This window comes from Polypterus senegalus, chromosome 6 (genome assembly GCF_016835505.1).
Source record: "Polypterus senegalus isolate Bchr_013 chromosome 6, ASM1683550v1, whole genome shotgun sequence".
NCBI classification, from domain to species: domain Eukaryota; kingdom Metazoa; phylum Chordata; class Cladistia; order Polypteriformes; family Polypteridae; genus Polypterus; species Polypterus senegalus.
Genome location: NC_053159.1, coordinates 105,829,647 through 105,844,362, shown reverse-complemented (window position 1 = coordinate 105,844,362; position 14,716 = coordinate 105,829,647). Strand labels below are relative to the sequence as shown.

At 34.2% G+C, this 14,716-nt stretch overlaps 1 protein-coding gene across 12 annotated transcripts in view; it reads right to left on the bottom strand.

The window, feature by feature from the left end:
- LOC120531362 (unconventional myosin-XVIIIa-like) overlaps positions 1-14,716 on the bottom strand; it is a 295,511-nt gene that overhangs the window by 21,446 nt on the left and 259,349 nt on the right. For 10 of the 12 annotated variants that reach the window (XM_039756696.1, XM_039756697.1, XM_039756698.1 and 7 more), the window contains 4 exons: positions 7,258-7,395; positions 5,971-6,156; positions 4,389-4,528; positions 2,103-2,147 (listed from right to left, as the gene is read on the bottom strand). In XM_039756696.1, coding sequence (XP_039612630.1) covers positions 2,103-2,147; positions 4,389-4,528; positions 5,971-6,156; positions 7,258-7,395 — 509 coding nt within the window. The remainder of the gene's footprint in view (positions 1-2,102; positions 2,148-4,388; positions 4,529-5,970; positions 6,157-7,257; positions 7,396-14,716) is intronic. The other 2 variants (XM_039756699.1, XM_039756694.1) reach the window with 1 other exon arrangement.

Here is a 14,716-nt window from a genome sequence, read left to right as displayed (position 1 = left end):
GACAGACAGGCATGCCATGCTGTGTGATTGTAACATATCTTAGTGCAATCCACTGAATGATTTAATTCTTCCAGATTAAAGAACAAAGAAATCTGTCACATAATTTCATAGTAATTAAAAGATCTCAGCCTTTTTTCTTGTTGTTATGTCAGTCTGCTTGAAACACCCCACTCTCAGTGGACAGATTTTGTTGAAATTTGGTAAACTTATTCTTTAAAGAAATGTGGGAAAATTCACTTTTCTTTGAGATTATTCAAACAAAGCATGCTTTATAAATTATTTAAATCAGAAAGAATCCCATTTAAAAGAATTTGATGCTTGTGTGAACATCTGCCACATCAAGTCAGTAGTCACACCAGGTCAGTTAAATGATCTATGGAACCATAAAAGAAAAAAATGCAAGGAAGGAAAGCTAAAAGTCACTTAACATATTTAGAAATGAACAGAAAATGGACTATGTAAGCCAGTATGCAAAAAGTGAATATACATCCTTACAGCTGAATCACTAGTAGATTATAATACTTCAATATTTCTTTGACATTATAAGCTACAGTATCAGTAAACGATAACAACTGGTCTGTTGCAGCCTACAATTTCCACTTGAGAGTTTGATTTTAAGGCTGCATAGTCTATCTTTCAAAAATATAATGTTTTAAGATATATGAACTACTACTAGTAACAGGCTCTCCGTGACTAACAATAGTAATAAAAATGCAACTTCAGCAACACTTGAGCTGGAATGTAGTGTGTACGAAAGCTGTTTCAGCTACCATAAGCCTATTTGGGCTCAGTTTTGAATTACTGTACATAATATTGTTGAATGATATTAAACACACGTATGTAAACGAACGCTACTACTAGTGTAATTATATTCTGTTGTCACTGTTATTTTTGGATATAACTCATTGTTGTAAATTATTTAATAAAAATGTGATTTGTCTCAAAGTAAATAAACAAAAATAATAAATGCTTCCACTTTCAAAGAGATTAATCAAGTCCTTAAATACACCTGAATACCAAGTGTACAATTTCTAACTTGTCATGTAATATTAACAGATTGCATGTGACTGTAACCTAAAACTTGATGTACTGCGACAGCAGTACAATTAGTAAAAATAAATTAAATGGATATCAAAAGAATCAAACCTGGAATGTCATTTTTCTTTTTTTTTTTTTTTACAGATGTACGAGTATTATTGCCTGAGTACACTTGCAACATGGATCTTTTTTAAAACATTTATGTGTTACATTATGGTATAATACAATATGAATGTACAATATTTTGAATTGCAACTATTGTGTTTCAGAATATAGTACAACATATGTTGATAAAAGCATTATAAAAAATAAATTTTAAATTGTAATATATGTACTCTGATGTGCAAATTTATTTTGGTCTCACCAACTCAGTTGAGCAAGTTTCGAAGTTTTATTTCTTGCAATTACCGTTAAAGTGACAAGTAAAAAGTTAAATGATATGTTAAGAAATTACTCCTAAAAAGGAACATGTCAAATTTCATGCAAAAGTATTAAAACAACGAATAAAAACATATCAGGTTAATAATGTTCAATGCTAAGGAAAAAGATGCAGCATCTCCTATATTTCCATTATTTTAAAAATAAATGTGAATATTATATTTAAAGAGACTAATAAACATTTTATTGATAATAATTAAAAGAGCTGCTGATCAACACTCATTTAATATTTTGACAAAGATAAATATTTATAACCTTAATGACATAAAGAGTTTCAGATTAAGGCCAATATCTAAATTCAAATCAATATTACCACTTGGTTAACAGTTTTACAGAAATAGTAACTGCTATGAAAAGCAGCTACTGTGCTACTATCATAATAAACCAATTTCTCCTGTACTTTTGGATTTGTTTTTGAACTTACTGCAATGCAAAATGAGCCACAGAATAAAAGGCCTTACAGGAGATTTAGAAACTGTATAGAGCACTTTTTAGTTCATTCTAGTGGTCCTTATCAATTGATACCTGGAACAAGAACACAATAAAAGCTACAGTTTAGGAGATGCTACATCTTTCCAAAAGACAATGGGTATTGGGGAAGGGAATTTGCTTGAATGGTTTCTCACGTTTTATTCTTTCTTTTCTGATACTTTGTCACCATGTCTTGTAAACTGGAAATGAAAATGGGTGAAACACAACAGAAGAAAGTAAAATATGAAAGAATGCACTAATGGTTAAAGAAAAAAATGCTGAAAGGCAACTGTAACATGTAACAGTGAAAGAAAGCAAGACTAACCTGAACAAATACAAAAATAATGACACTATCAGCTAAAATGCAAAAATTAGTTCATACAGATATTTGATATTAATCAATTTTATATGTTAAACTGAAATGGATACAAACTCAATCCATGAAATTTTATTTCTGCATTCATAACAAACAGTCTTGAGATTTCAGAGCATATCCCACAGTATTGAGTCCAAAGCCACAGTCAAATCCAGACAGAAAACCAGTTATTCCATGGCAAACATAACTTTTTTTGTGAAAACGTAACTTTACTACCTCAAATAACATATGGTATCTGACATTTAAAAGATGCACCCTGAAGGGGAACTAACAATGTGACAGAATTATTTTACATGAAAGGCTCCCTTCACATTAAATGTCTTTTCCAGCGATTTTCAAACTTCATTTATATTATCTTAGTGAGTGTGTCGCTCAAACCATTTACTGACTGTTGTGTAATCTAAAATTTCCAGTGACACAGTCAAACAGTCATGTGACTTGCTCCAACAATGTCAAACAAGTTTGATTTTGTCTTAAGTCAAAGGGAAGTAGCTCATCTATCAGTTTAGTGCACATAATGCAGCTATAAAGAATGGGAAACATGGGTGTTCTGGACCTGGTAAACACCAAAGGGGCTTGTCTGTCTGTTATCCTATGTTTTACCATAACAGAATGAAAAAAAAAAAGAAAAAGGTCCAAACAACTGAATGTGTAGTACCTAGAAAGCAGTTTTACAGCACGAGTCGTGTCAGGCAGCAGATTACTGGCTATCAGAAAAACGGATATTTTTAAATTGTAAACCAGCAATTGAAAGTCATCATGGAGTCATATAGTCTGTCATGCCCTGTGATATCCTGGTCATGTAACCTGGCATCCTCAGGCAACGAGATCAGGAAATGCAGTTGTTGAGTTTGCATATCTGTTAGTGTGCCATCTGTTAGTGTGCCATCTGCTTTAGTCTTTACATCTTCAAGGAAATTTGTTAGGAAAATTCAGTTTTCATTGAGATATCTCTGTGGCTCTCAAAAAATGAAAATAAAGCACATTACATAAGCTGTGCCACTGATAAGCACACTAACATCTAAATGCTACATAAACAGTCTCCGAATTACTTTACCAAAATGTGTTTCATTAAGCAAAATCCTGAAAACAGATTACATACAGTCTAGACCAGGGGTGGGCAATGTTGGTCCTGGAGAGCTGCAGTGGCTGCAGGTTTTTGTTCCAACCCAGTTTCTTAATGAGAAGTCAATTACTGCTGATGAAGCACTTATTGCTTAAGTGACACTTTGATGCTTCATTTTAGTACTGTTATTTGCTAAGGTTCCCCACCCTTAATTGCTTATTTCAATCCTAAACAAATACATTCACTATTTTACTGTCTCCTTATTAGCAATAAGATGTAAATGACAAAGCAGTCAGCAGTTCACCATCTAGCTTGTTTAGGTTTACATCTCTGTATGTTCGTCATGCACTGTTTAATTTATTAAAACACTTAATAGAAAATGTGACAGGCTTCAAATCATTTTGATGGTATCCTTGGAAAGGAAAAAATCTACAATATAAGAACTTTACATTGCAGACTAACAAACCATAAAATTAAAAAAGGTCTGAGATTGGAAAGGATTGGTTTATAATTAAGCAATTGGGTTGGAATGAAAACCTATAGCAATTGTGGCTCTCCAGGACCGACATTGCTCACCCCTGGTCTAGACTGTAAAAGTGCTTCCGGCATTCAATCTTAAATGCATGTCCTATCGATTGGTACTGGTTTCCTTAATTATATGAATCACTGTTTATCGAAATGTATTTTTTTGCATCAAGAAATGTAATGATGCCTTTGAGAATTCTGAAGACCTCGATTAGGTTATCATATAGCTTTTTTCCTCAAAACTAAACAGAATCAATTTTAAGTCTGTCCAAGCAGAACATGCTGTTCCTTCAGTCCTGGGATGCCTTTGATTATTCTACTCTGTACACCTTCTTGAGCTGATATGTCTTTTCTACTACCACATAATCCTACAGCAACAGTTGCTTAAGAACCTAGAGTTCTACAATGATTTAAATAATGTTACGAATTAGGATAGACTCATAAAAAATGACATTAACATGAACTATATTGTACCTGTTAATAAGATCATCATTGTCATCACTTTCCATTTCATCTTCAATTGCTGCTTGCAGGTCCCCAATTCTTTTAAAGGCAAGTTTCAAGTCTGCCTGCAGGCTCTGATTGGCTGCTTCTAAACTCTCAATATCCATTTCCTGTTAGACATTTAAAAAAAAACCATTGTGTTCATTTCATAGATTTGAGATGGAGCTATATGTCAAAAAAAAAACCAAAAAATGCATCTTTTAAAACCGAAGTTACAAAAAAAACAACAAAACAAACTAACTATTGGAATATGCAGTGAAGCATTACCAAAAAGTAACATTAGTTATGAAGTGAATTTAGGTGTGGTAGGACTGAATAATAAAACACTATTCTCGGTTACTGAGTGCTCCTAATATGTTAGTGCTTAGTCTTTTTTATACAAAGTTGGAAGATGAATTATTTTTTAAACTGAATATATTGTTTTGTTTATTTTATGGTAATTAAGTGACCCATATTGCAAAAATGGCTGACTCATTCCTACATTCAGATTTTATAGCCAATAATTTAACCTGCTAAATTAAATTTAAAACATAATTAACAAATGTTACAGGAAGGAGCAGAACTATTATTGTAATATTTTAAAAGTGGACATTTACAAAGATGCTTTATTTTAATGCTGAATCAGTTAAAACAGCTGATTATGTTACTGGGCTACTGCAAAATGTACCTTGTCTATTAATGCTTCGCTGTTTGGGTAAAACTTACCTGAATATGATGATAATTAGTTTAAGTATAAAGTGTAATAAGCTCTGCTGTACTGGGAGTTTGAGGAATTACTTGGTTATGCATGTTTTTGATGACAGGAGATAAGAATTGGTTTAAATCAAATGTATAATACAGAACTGCTACCATAATGCACATACGGTTTCAAAAGCTGTTAATAAGTTAATACAAATGTGCTGTGCTATTGACTCCCAACTATGTTGTCAGAAGCCTGAGCTAAAGCAGCTGATTTTGAAAACATGATTTTAGTTTTATGAATTTTGGATGAAGCACAAGAGAGTTTCTTCTAAACCCCATTTCTAAGTTACACAAGCATGCCTCTAAACAGCCTGCCAATTCTGATGGCAGAAGCATATGAGCTCTGAAATAACTTTACAGAAACAAGAATTTTTTTAAAAAAAGAAAAAAGTTATCTTGTAAAAAATTAACACATCACCACTTAAAAGGTTTACATTATTTGGAAAATGTTTAAAGGCCCTTTATCCATTTATAAATCTCACAAGTGGTTTGTTTCTTTCTCTATGAAATGCAAAAATGTACTGAATTGGCCCCTAATCCTGAAATGCTTCATAAATGCATCCCCAACTCTAAATTAACTCTCCTCCTGTCTGGTAAACAACTGAACAGGACAAATGGATTTCAAAACAGCACTTGCTCACAAGCTGAGAGATGCATGTCTTTACATAGTCACCTTAAGAGCTGTCTACTCTGTAATAGGAATAAATAATTTACTATTATTTTTATTTTATTTATTTATTTTTAACAAAAGCAACATTTATCTGCCCACTGAATCTAGTCTCAGTATCATTGATCACATTATGGCACTCACCAACTCATGTTTCTTGCGGCTAGCCTCAGCTTCTTTTTTGGCAAGCTCTCCAGTCTCCTCTTTGATGTCACGGATCTGCCTTTGAAGTCGCTTGTTCTGCTCCTTCTCTCGAGTTTCGGCAGCAACATGTTGGTCTCGCTCTTCTGTCAGCTTTTCTATTGTCTCCTTCAGGCGACTCACTAGACTCTGATGATGTTAAGAGTCCACAAGCATTGATTATAACAACTAATCCTCACAATCTGGACATGTCAGTTAATTTATGTAAGGAAAGCTGCATTGTTACGAACTCAATGAAGTCAAACAGACAAAGCAAGAGAGAGTATTTTACTTATCCCAAGAGGAAAATGTAGCCATATCCTAATCCCCTAGCCATTATATTTGCTTTAAATTGCCTAAAGTAATTAACCAGATACTTAACTTTTTATGGAAACACTCCTTTTCTAAAGTTAGCATAATTTACTTACAAAATGTTGGTTCTAGGGAATCCATTCCCAGGCTCCCGATTACCGTATATATACACACGTATATATATATATATATATATATATATATATATATATATATATATATATATATATATATATATGCCATTAATATTTCCATTTTAAGTACTTTTCCACCGAAAAACAAATAATGCCTCTGATGTGGCTTACTTTTAATCACACCTTGCACAGCAAAATTTTTTCATAAAATTCATAACATGTAGTAAAAACATGAAGTTGCTTAAAAACATTTCTGATAAGCACAATGGTTGTCTCTATAATTGAGATCTTTGAATTACCCTATAGAGGTTTGAGGCACCACATAATGAGATTTAGATATATGTACATTGTTTCTTCATAAACTTAGATACATATATACAAAACATTTAATTTTCACTATTGTCCTGAGATTAATATTTATTACAATTTTTTTCTATGTTAAAGCAACATATTTCACTTGTTTCTTTCTGATAAACTATTTGGACCCAGAAAGCAGCTACAAAAGCAAGTCACACAAACCTCTGACAACTAAGTGGTAAAAAAATTTAAATCCTCTAAAATATGCAGTACCACAGGCAAGATACAGGCATTGACAAAAACAGAGGTAAGTCTGAATGCATTGTGATAATTTCAGCAGATTACTAGTTTTATTTGCAAAAATCTTTCTTTACTTGAAGGCTACTTTAATCCTGGAAATATTTTCTACACTCAGTACACTAGTTAGTAATGCATTAAAACCATGGCCACATCTGCACCATGAAGCTCATTAAACTGCATGTCTCTTAAATAATCTATACAAACCCACCTCAAGGCGTTTAATCTGCGTCCTTTCAAATTCCAATTTGGTTTCCAGCTCTCGATTCTTGGCCTCCTGGCGACTAACAACAGTCTTTTCCACCATAGACTGCTGCATAAACTCAAGTTGACTCTGAATGGCTTGCAACTACAAGAACACCAGGAAAGTTACTTGGGGTCAAGATGTACACAAAAAGAAAAAAAAAGGTTTTCTACCAGCTGAGATTCTTTATTTGTAAACCACATAACAAAATGGAGACAAGGAGATTAAAATTTATTTTTAAAACAATAAAAAAAATTGATTCAGGATACAGTGCTATAAAAATGTATTTGCCCCTTCCTAATTTCCTCTTTAAATTCAAAATTGTAATACTGAATGATTTCAGATTTTTTAAACAAAATCTGATCTATAATAATAAAAGGCAAAGCCCTCACTCACTCACTCACTAATTCTCCAACTTCCCGTGTGGGTGGAAGGCTGAAATTTGGCAGGTTCATTCCTTACAGCTTCCTTACAAAAGTTGGGCAGGTTTTATATCGAAATTCTACGCGTAATGGTCATAACTGGAAGCTGTTTTTCTCCATTTACTGTAATGGAGATGAGCTTGAACGCCGTGGGGGCGGAGTTTCGTGTGACATCATCACGCCTCCCACGTAATCACGCAGTACGTAGAAAATCAGGAAGACCTCCAAAAAGCGCTGAAGAAAACATGCATTATATAATTGAGAAGGCAGCGAAACAATAAGAAGCGAGCGAGTGACATATACAACTATATTGATGAGTTCTGCTACTTCGGAAACAAAGCACGATGTAAACCTACACTTTAAATTAAGTTCATAGACAAGCTGCCGCTGGCGTTTGTAATTTAGTGCCTGCCCATATAAGGCCGTCCGTCAGCGGCAATCCAATAGCAAACTCCCACTAAATATTCACGGGTTAAGGACTGTGCTTATGGAGAGGAAGATGAGATGGTCAGGGTGGTGTTTGACACAAACTCAGCGAAACTGCGAGAGAAAGTTTTAAGTGTCAGGACTAAGGTAACATTAAATACAGCCATGGACATAGCACGAGATGGCACCAGCACAACTGGGAACTTCGCTGCATGTACACCGAGTGGCTCACGTGAACTGACGCAGTGCACAGATAAAAGGCAACAGTTCCAAAGAGTGCTGAACAAAAACCAAATTACACAATTGAAAAGGCAGCAAAAAATATGAAGCGTCTGATACATACAGGCATATTCATAAATGCTGCTACTGTGAAACAAAGCACACGGTGGAAAAAGTCAATGTCCCGCTAAAGGAAGACAGTGTAAAAAAAAAACCCGTGCATGCAGTGTGTCAGGTCTCGGATAAAGAAGAAGACGAGCTGTTTATTGATGCAGTAAGAAACTAATCGATGAATGAAACCTGTCATCTTTACAACGATTGACAAACACGGAATGTAACTTGAACACAACACATCCTACAGATACAAACCTGATTGAAAGAAATAATGATAATCAAATCCTTGATGACAGCAACACTCAGTAACACTCACAAAACAAATACTGTATATTGACAGTCATGTTACGTTATTTTTAAAATGTTCCCTTTTCTTTTCATAACTTCTACTTCTCCACTGCGATACGCTGGTATATATTTAAATGTATATATATCCCGATCTACAGTACATACTCGCATAGACAAGCCACTCGCTGTGGGCAATTGTAGAGTCTTAAGCCTCTAATGCGACATTCGAGGTTCGATTCGAGAGGGATGCACTGAGTATGTACGCGCTATCCGATTCATTTTACCTTCGCATCTTCTTGGTTTGGGACGTATGAAAAATATTAGGTTAACCAGAATCATGTTACGTTATTTTTAAAATATTTCCCTTTATTAGCACAAGCACAGCTGAGAAGCTTCGATGCATGTCCTCCATAACGCGTTAAAAAAATAACGCATTTAATCACACTTTCAATTCCAAGCAAACGGGAACTTTTGTCAATGCATGATTTCCTGGTACATCCATTACACTGATGCACACATCACAGCTACAAAAATGTTAGAGTCGGAATAAAGCGCTCCTACGACTGATCATTTCGACTTCCCCGAAGCCTTGATAAAAGCATGGTTTTGTGCACACTGAAAAGCAAGCAAAATTAGATGCATTACAGAAAGCAGACTTTGTGGCTCTTACTGGGGATCATTGGACTTCCGTGACCGTTAGTAATTCTAAATACATCTAATTACAAAATGTTCAATGATCACACTGTTTTAGCCTAATGTACAAAATAATTTTGGCTAATGTTACTCAGAGTTTAAAGAGTAAGCTGGTCAAATTACCTTTTATGTTTCTGACTTATTTTTTTAAGAAGAAAAACTGTACTTTATGTTGAAATTTTGGTTATTATTATTTAAAGACAATACTATTCTGAAAATCTACTTAAAGTACTTAAACTACCACTTTATTTTTAAGTCTGCCCAATTTTAACCAGGGATGATATTTTTGTTTCTGTTTTGAATTCAAATGCAGTTTAAAGGCTTTTTTTCAGAAATTAAAACAGCTTCAGTTTACAATATTCATGTACATGTCTATTATTTGATTCTGTAAGCCCACTAAAACCCTTTTAAATTAAAAAAAAAAAAACATTTGCGATTTGGGGCAAATTTACGTGTGCGATTACATACGATTAATCCTCTAATTAATTGGATTAATTTTTTTAATCGAGTCCCACCCCTAATATATATATATGTGGATATATATATATATGTAGATTTGTATATGTGTATATACAGTATGTATATATATGTATGTATATGTGTATATATATATATATATATATATATATAACTGTGTATATATATGTGTATAGATGTATATATATATATATATATTTATACATATATATATGTTTGTATATGTGTCAGTGTGTATATATATATATATATATATATATATATATATATATATGCCAGCAACACTCATGACAATGACAAAACAATTACATTGTCAATCATGTTACGTTATTATTAAAATGTTTCCTTTTCTTTTACTTCTCGCTGCCAATCACAGGTATTTTGCTATATATATATATATATATATATATATACAGTGGAGGAAATAATTATTTGACCCCTCACTGATTTTGTAAGTTTGTCCAATGACAAAGAAATGAAAAGTCTCAGAACAGTATCATTTCAATGGTAGGTTTATTTCAACAGTGGCAGATTGCACATCAAAAGGGAAATCGAAAAAATAACTTTAAATAAAAGATAGAAATTGATTTGCATTTCATTGAGGGAAATAAGTTTTGAACCCTCTAACAAAAAAAGACTTAATACTTAGTGGAAAAACCCTTGTTTGCAAGCACAGAGGTCAAACGTTTCTTGTAATTGATGACCAAGTTTGCGCACATTTTAGCAGGAATGTTGGTCCACTCCTCTTTGCAGATCATCTCTAAATCCCTAAGGTTTCGAGGCTGTCTCAGTGCTACTCTGAGCTTGAGCTCCCTCCATAGGTTTTCTATTGGATTAAGGTCCGGAGACTGACTAGGCCACTCCATGACCTTAATGTGCTTCTTCTTGAGACACTCCTTTGTTGCCTTTGCTGTATGTTTTGGGTCATTGTCGTGCTGGAACACCCATCCACGACCCATTTTCAGTTTCCTGGCAGAGGGAAGGAGATTGTCGCTCAGGATTTCACGATACATGGCTCCGTCCATTTTCCCGTTAATACGATTAAGTTGTCCTGTGCCCTTAGCAGAAAAACACCCCCAAAGCAAAATGTTTCCACCCCCATGCTTGACGGTGTTTTGGGGGTCATAGGCAGCATTTTTCTTCCTCCAAACACAGCGAGTTGAGTTAATGCCAAAGAGCTCTATTTTGGTCTCATCAGACCACAGCACCTTCTCCCAGTCACTCTCTGAATCATTCAGGTGTTCATTGGCAAACTTCAGACGGGCCTGCACATGTGCCTTCTTGAGCAGGGGGACCTTGCGAGCCCTGCAGGATTTTAATCCATTGCGGTGTAATGTGTTTCCAATGGCTTTCTTGGTGACTGTGGTCCCTGCTAATTTGAGGTCATTAACTAACTCCTCCCGTGTAGTTCTAGGATTCTTTTCACCTTTCTCAGAACCATTGACACCCACGAGGTGAGATCTTGCGTGGAGCCCCAGAGCGAGGTCGATTGATGGTCATTTTGTGCTCTTTCCATTTTCGAACAATCGCACCAACAGTTGTCACCTTCTCTCCCAGCTTCTTGCTAATGGTTTTGTAGCCCATTCCAGCCTTGTGCAGGTCTACAATTTTGTCTCTGACATCCTTGGACAGCTCTTTGGTCTTTCCCATGTTGTAGAGTCTGGAGTCTGCTTGATTGATTGATTCTGTGGACAGGTGTCTTTTATACAGGTGACTAGTTAAGACAGGTGTCCTTAATGAGGGTGACTAATTGAGTAGAAGTGTCTAACCACTCTGTGGGAGCCAGAACTCTTAATGGTTGGTAGGGGTTCAAAACTTATTTCCCTCAATGAAATGCAAATCAATTTCTATCTTTTATTTAAAGTTATTTTTTCGATTTTCCTTTTGATGTGTAATCTGCCACTGTTGAAATAAACCTGCCATTGAAATGATACTGTTCTGAGACTTTTCATTTCTTTGTCATTGGACAAACTTACAAAATCAGTGAGGGGTCAAATAATTATTTCCTCCACTGTATATATATATATATATATATATATATATATGTATATATATATATAGATATATATATAAATATATACAGATATATATATATATAAATATATATATATATATAAATAGATAGATATGACAACAACACTCAATATCAATGACAAAACAATTACATTAACAATCATCTTACGTTATTTTTAAAATGTTTGCTTTTCTTTTTCATAACTTCTTTAACACACTTCTCCTGGCTTGGTATTTTGCTAGTATTAGATAAACGGAACAAACTAAGTGAATAAATAAGACTTTTTTGTACTTATTATCCTGCATCAACTGGGACCTGTGAGAAAAAACTTATGGTCCCATTATACTAAATAATAAGTCTCGACAATTTTAGCTACAATTACTGCAACAGAACATATAATTCAATATCAGTCATTCATATTGTTGTGGAGTAACTTCAGTCCACTATTCCTTCCAGAGCTCCTTTTATGCAGAAACACTGATAGTTTTTCAAATACAAACTGCTCAATACAAGCCTTGAAACAGTGTATCTAAAGAGCTTAAGTCTGAATTTGAAGTTTTTGAATTTTGAAGTCAGTCAAATATTTTAATACTTTCTTCTTTTGAGTAATTCTGATGTTGGCTTGCTTTTGTGTTTTGGATTACTGTCTGTATAAACCAAGCAAACTTCAGCTTCAGCTAATGAAAAGGTAATTGGATATTCTACTTAAAAATCTTCTGAGACAAAGGAAATTTATGGTGCCTTCAATTATGGGAAGTCTTTCAAGTCCTGAGGCAGTAAATCATCCCCACACCATTACAGTATTACAACTGTGTCTGACCCTTGGTATAACCACAGTTATTATACCACAGTTAATCAAAACTAAACTCAAAAATGAAACTGCTAATAAAAAAATGCTAATCTGAAATAACATAACTGAAAAACTAAAACTAAATTAAACTATTAAAGTAGCTGAAGACTAACTGAAATAAAATAATAATTTACTAAAAATATTTTTTGCTTTTGTAACAACCAGACTTTACGTAAGGGCTAAACTGAGCTGCAGGGCCCCTGAAATTAATCAAAATATATTAATAAAAATTTCATATTGGTTTTTGAATAAAGATTCCTGCCATTAGTCTTTAACCCTTGTAATTTTTAACTCTAAAACAGGAAGTCATCCACCACAAGCCGCCCGCATATATTCATCCAGTGAATGGCTGCTGGTGACAGAGGACGGGTGTTGACACAGCATTTGCAGTAACAGAGCAAGCTAAATAGGGGGCATAAAGTGTGTGAAACAGAAAGTGATTTACTTTGTGACAATAATGATAGTTCTGCAGGAGCTGACTGTGAGAATGATACAGTTTGTGCGTTAGTGAAGAATACCAAGGTGCTGATTTTGCTTTGAATGTGTTCCGTAGATTTCAAAGCTGCCATTCACTAGAGCTCTGGGGATTAAGAGAGAAGTATTAGATACAGATAATCTCTTACAGAATTTCAGTCTGTTCATAAATGGCGGCATGTTAGCTGTAATTCTGACTGAGCCCAAGATACAATATGTACACAGCAATTATTGCAGCAGTACACACTAAGCCAAATTCCAAGCTGCATGAGTCTGATGTCCGTTATAACGAGCGGACACATTTCTTTGTGCTTTGTGAATATGAAGATGTAATACAAATGCCTGAAATCGGAATGTGCTTGTCAACAAAACCTTTACCATATGGACAGAAAAATCATGAGTAACATTTCAGTTCATTTCTCTTGTGTCTGCAGGTGGCAAAATTCTGTCTATAATTTGCATGTGCCTGAGATGGAATCAAAGATCAATATGGCTGGTAGAAAATAACAAAGCCCAGTATGGGAGATTTCTGAATACAATATTAAAGGCATTCATTGTAAGCAAATTATCTTGGAGCGGGATATGTTGTGTGCTGTAGACATTTAGAGTATAAACCCCTCAAACCTTAAAATTCACCTACATTTCACCACAAATTGGCCCATTTAGGCAAGAAAAGATGAACAGTGCCAACATTTGTTCAGAACAAATGACATAAAAAATATTTTAAAAAATTATAAAATTGTTAATATTCGATATCTGGTTTTGATTATGCTTGCTTTTATCAGACAAAAAAATACCAAAAAGTAAACCATGTAGTGTAGTAAGCTTCCACTAACTTTAAACTAATATATGTACAAACCCATCAATCTGTCTGATTGTGACACAAAACTAAACTCCATAGTAGCTATTTAACAATAGCATAATTACTAAAACTAAAACTAATATATATATAAAAATAAAACAGAAATGTCTCTGTGAAATAAATAATTAATAACTAGAAATACACGATGAAGGAAAACTAAAACTAAACTGAATTTCCAAGTAAGATCAGAGATAATATAGAGATAAAAACTAAGCTAAAAAGGCAAAACTATAGTTACCCTAGGTATAGCATTCTTATTGTAGAGTATGGGGTTTGATTTATGCCAGGCATAATAGGACGAATGCCATCTACCACTTTTGTCTCATTTATCCATTCTGCTTGTGTCCTTTTGTGTCTTCTGGCTTGGGGAAAATCTTACTTTGTAGATTAGGGCACAGAGGCTAGATTTAGAAGGCAATGCCTAATTAAGTCATTTTGTTTTTGGGTTCTACGGGTACTAAAGTCTGAGGCTCCATTTAGAGGATACTCATACTTGAAATTTTTATGTATTGTTATGCTTTGGGCTGGAAGCTCAGAACAAAAGTTTATACTGGGCAGGACTACTTCTAGTAGTAGTAGTAGTAGTA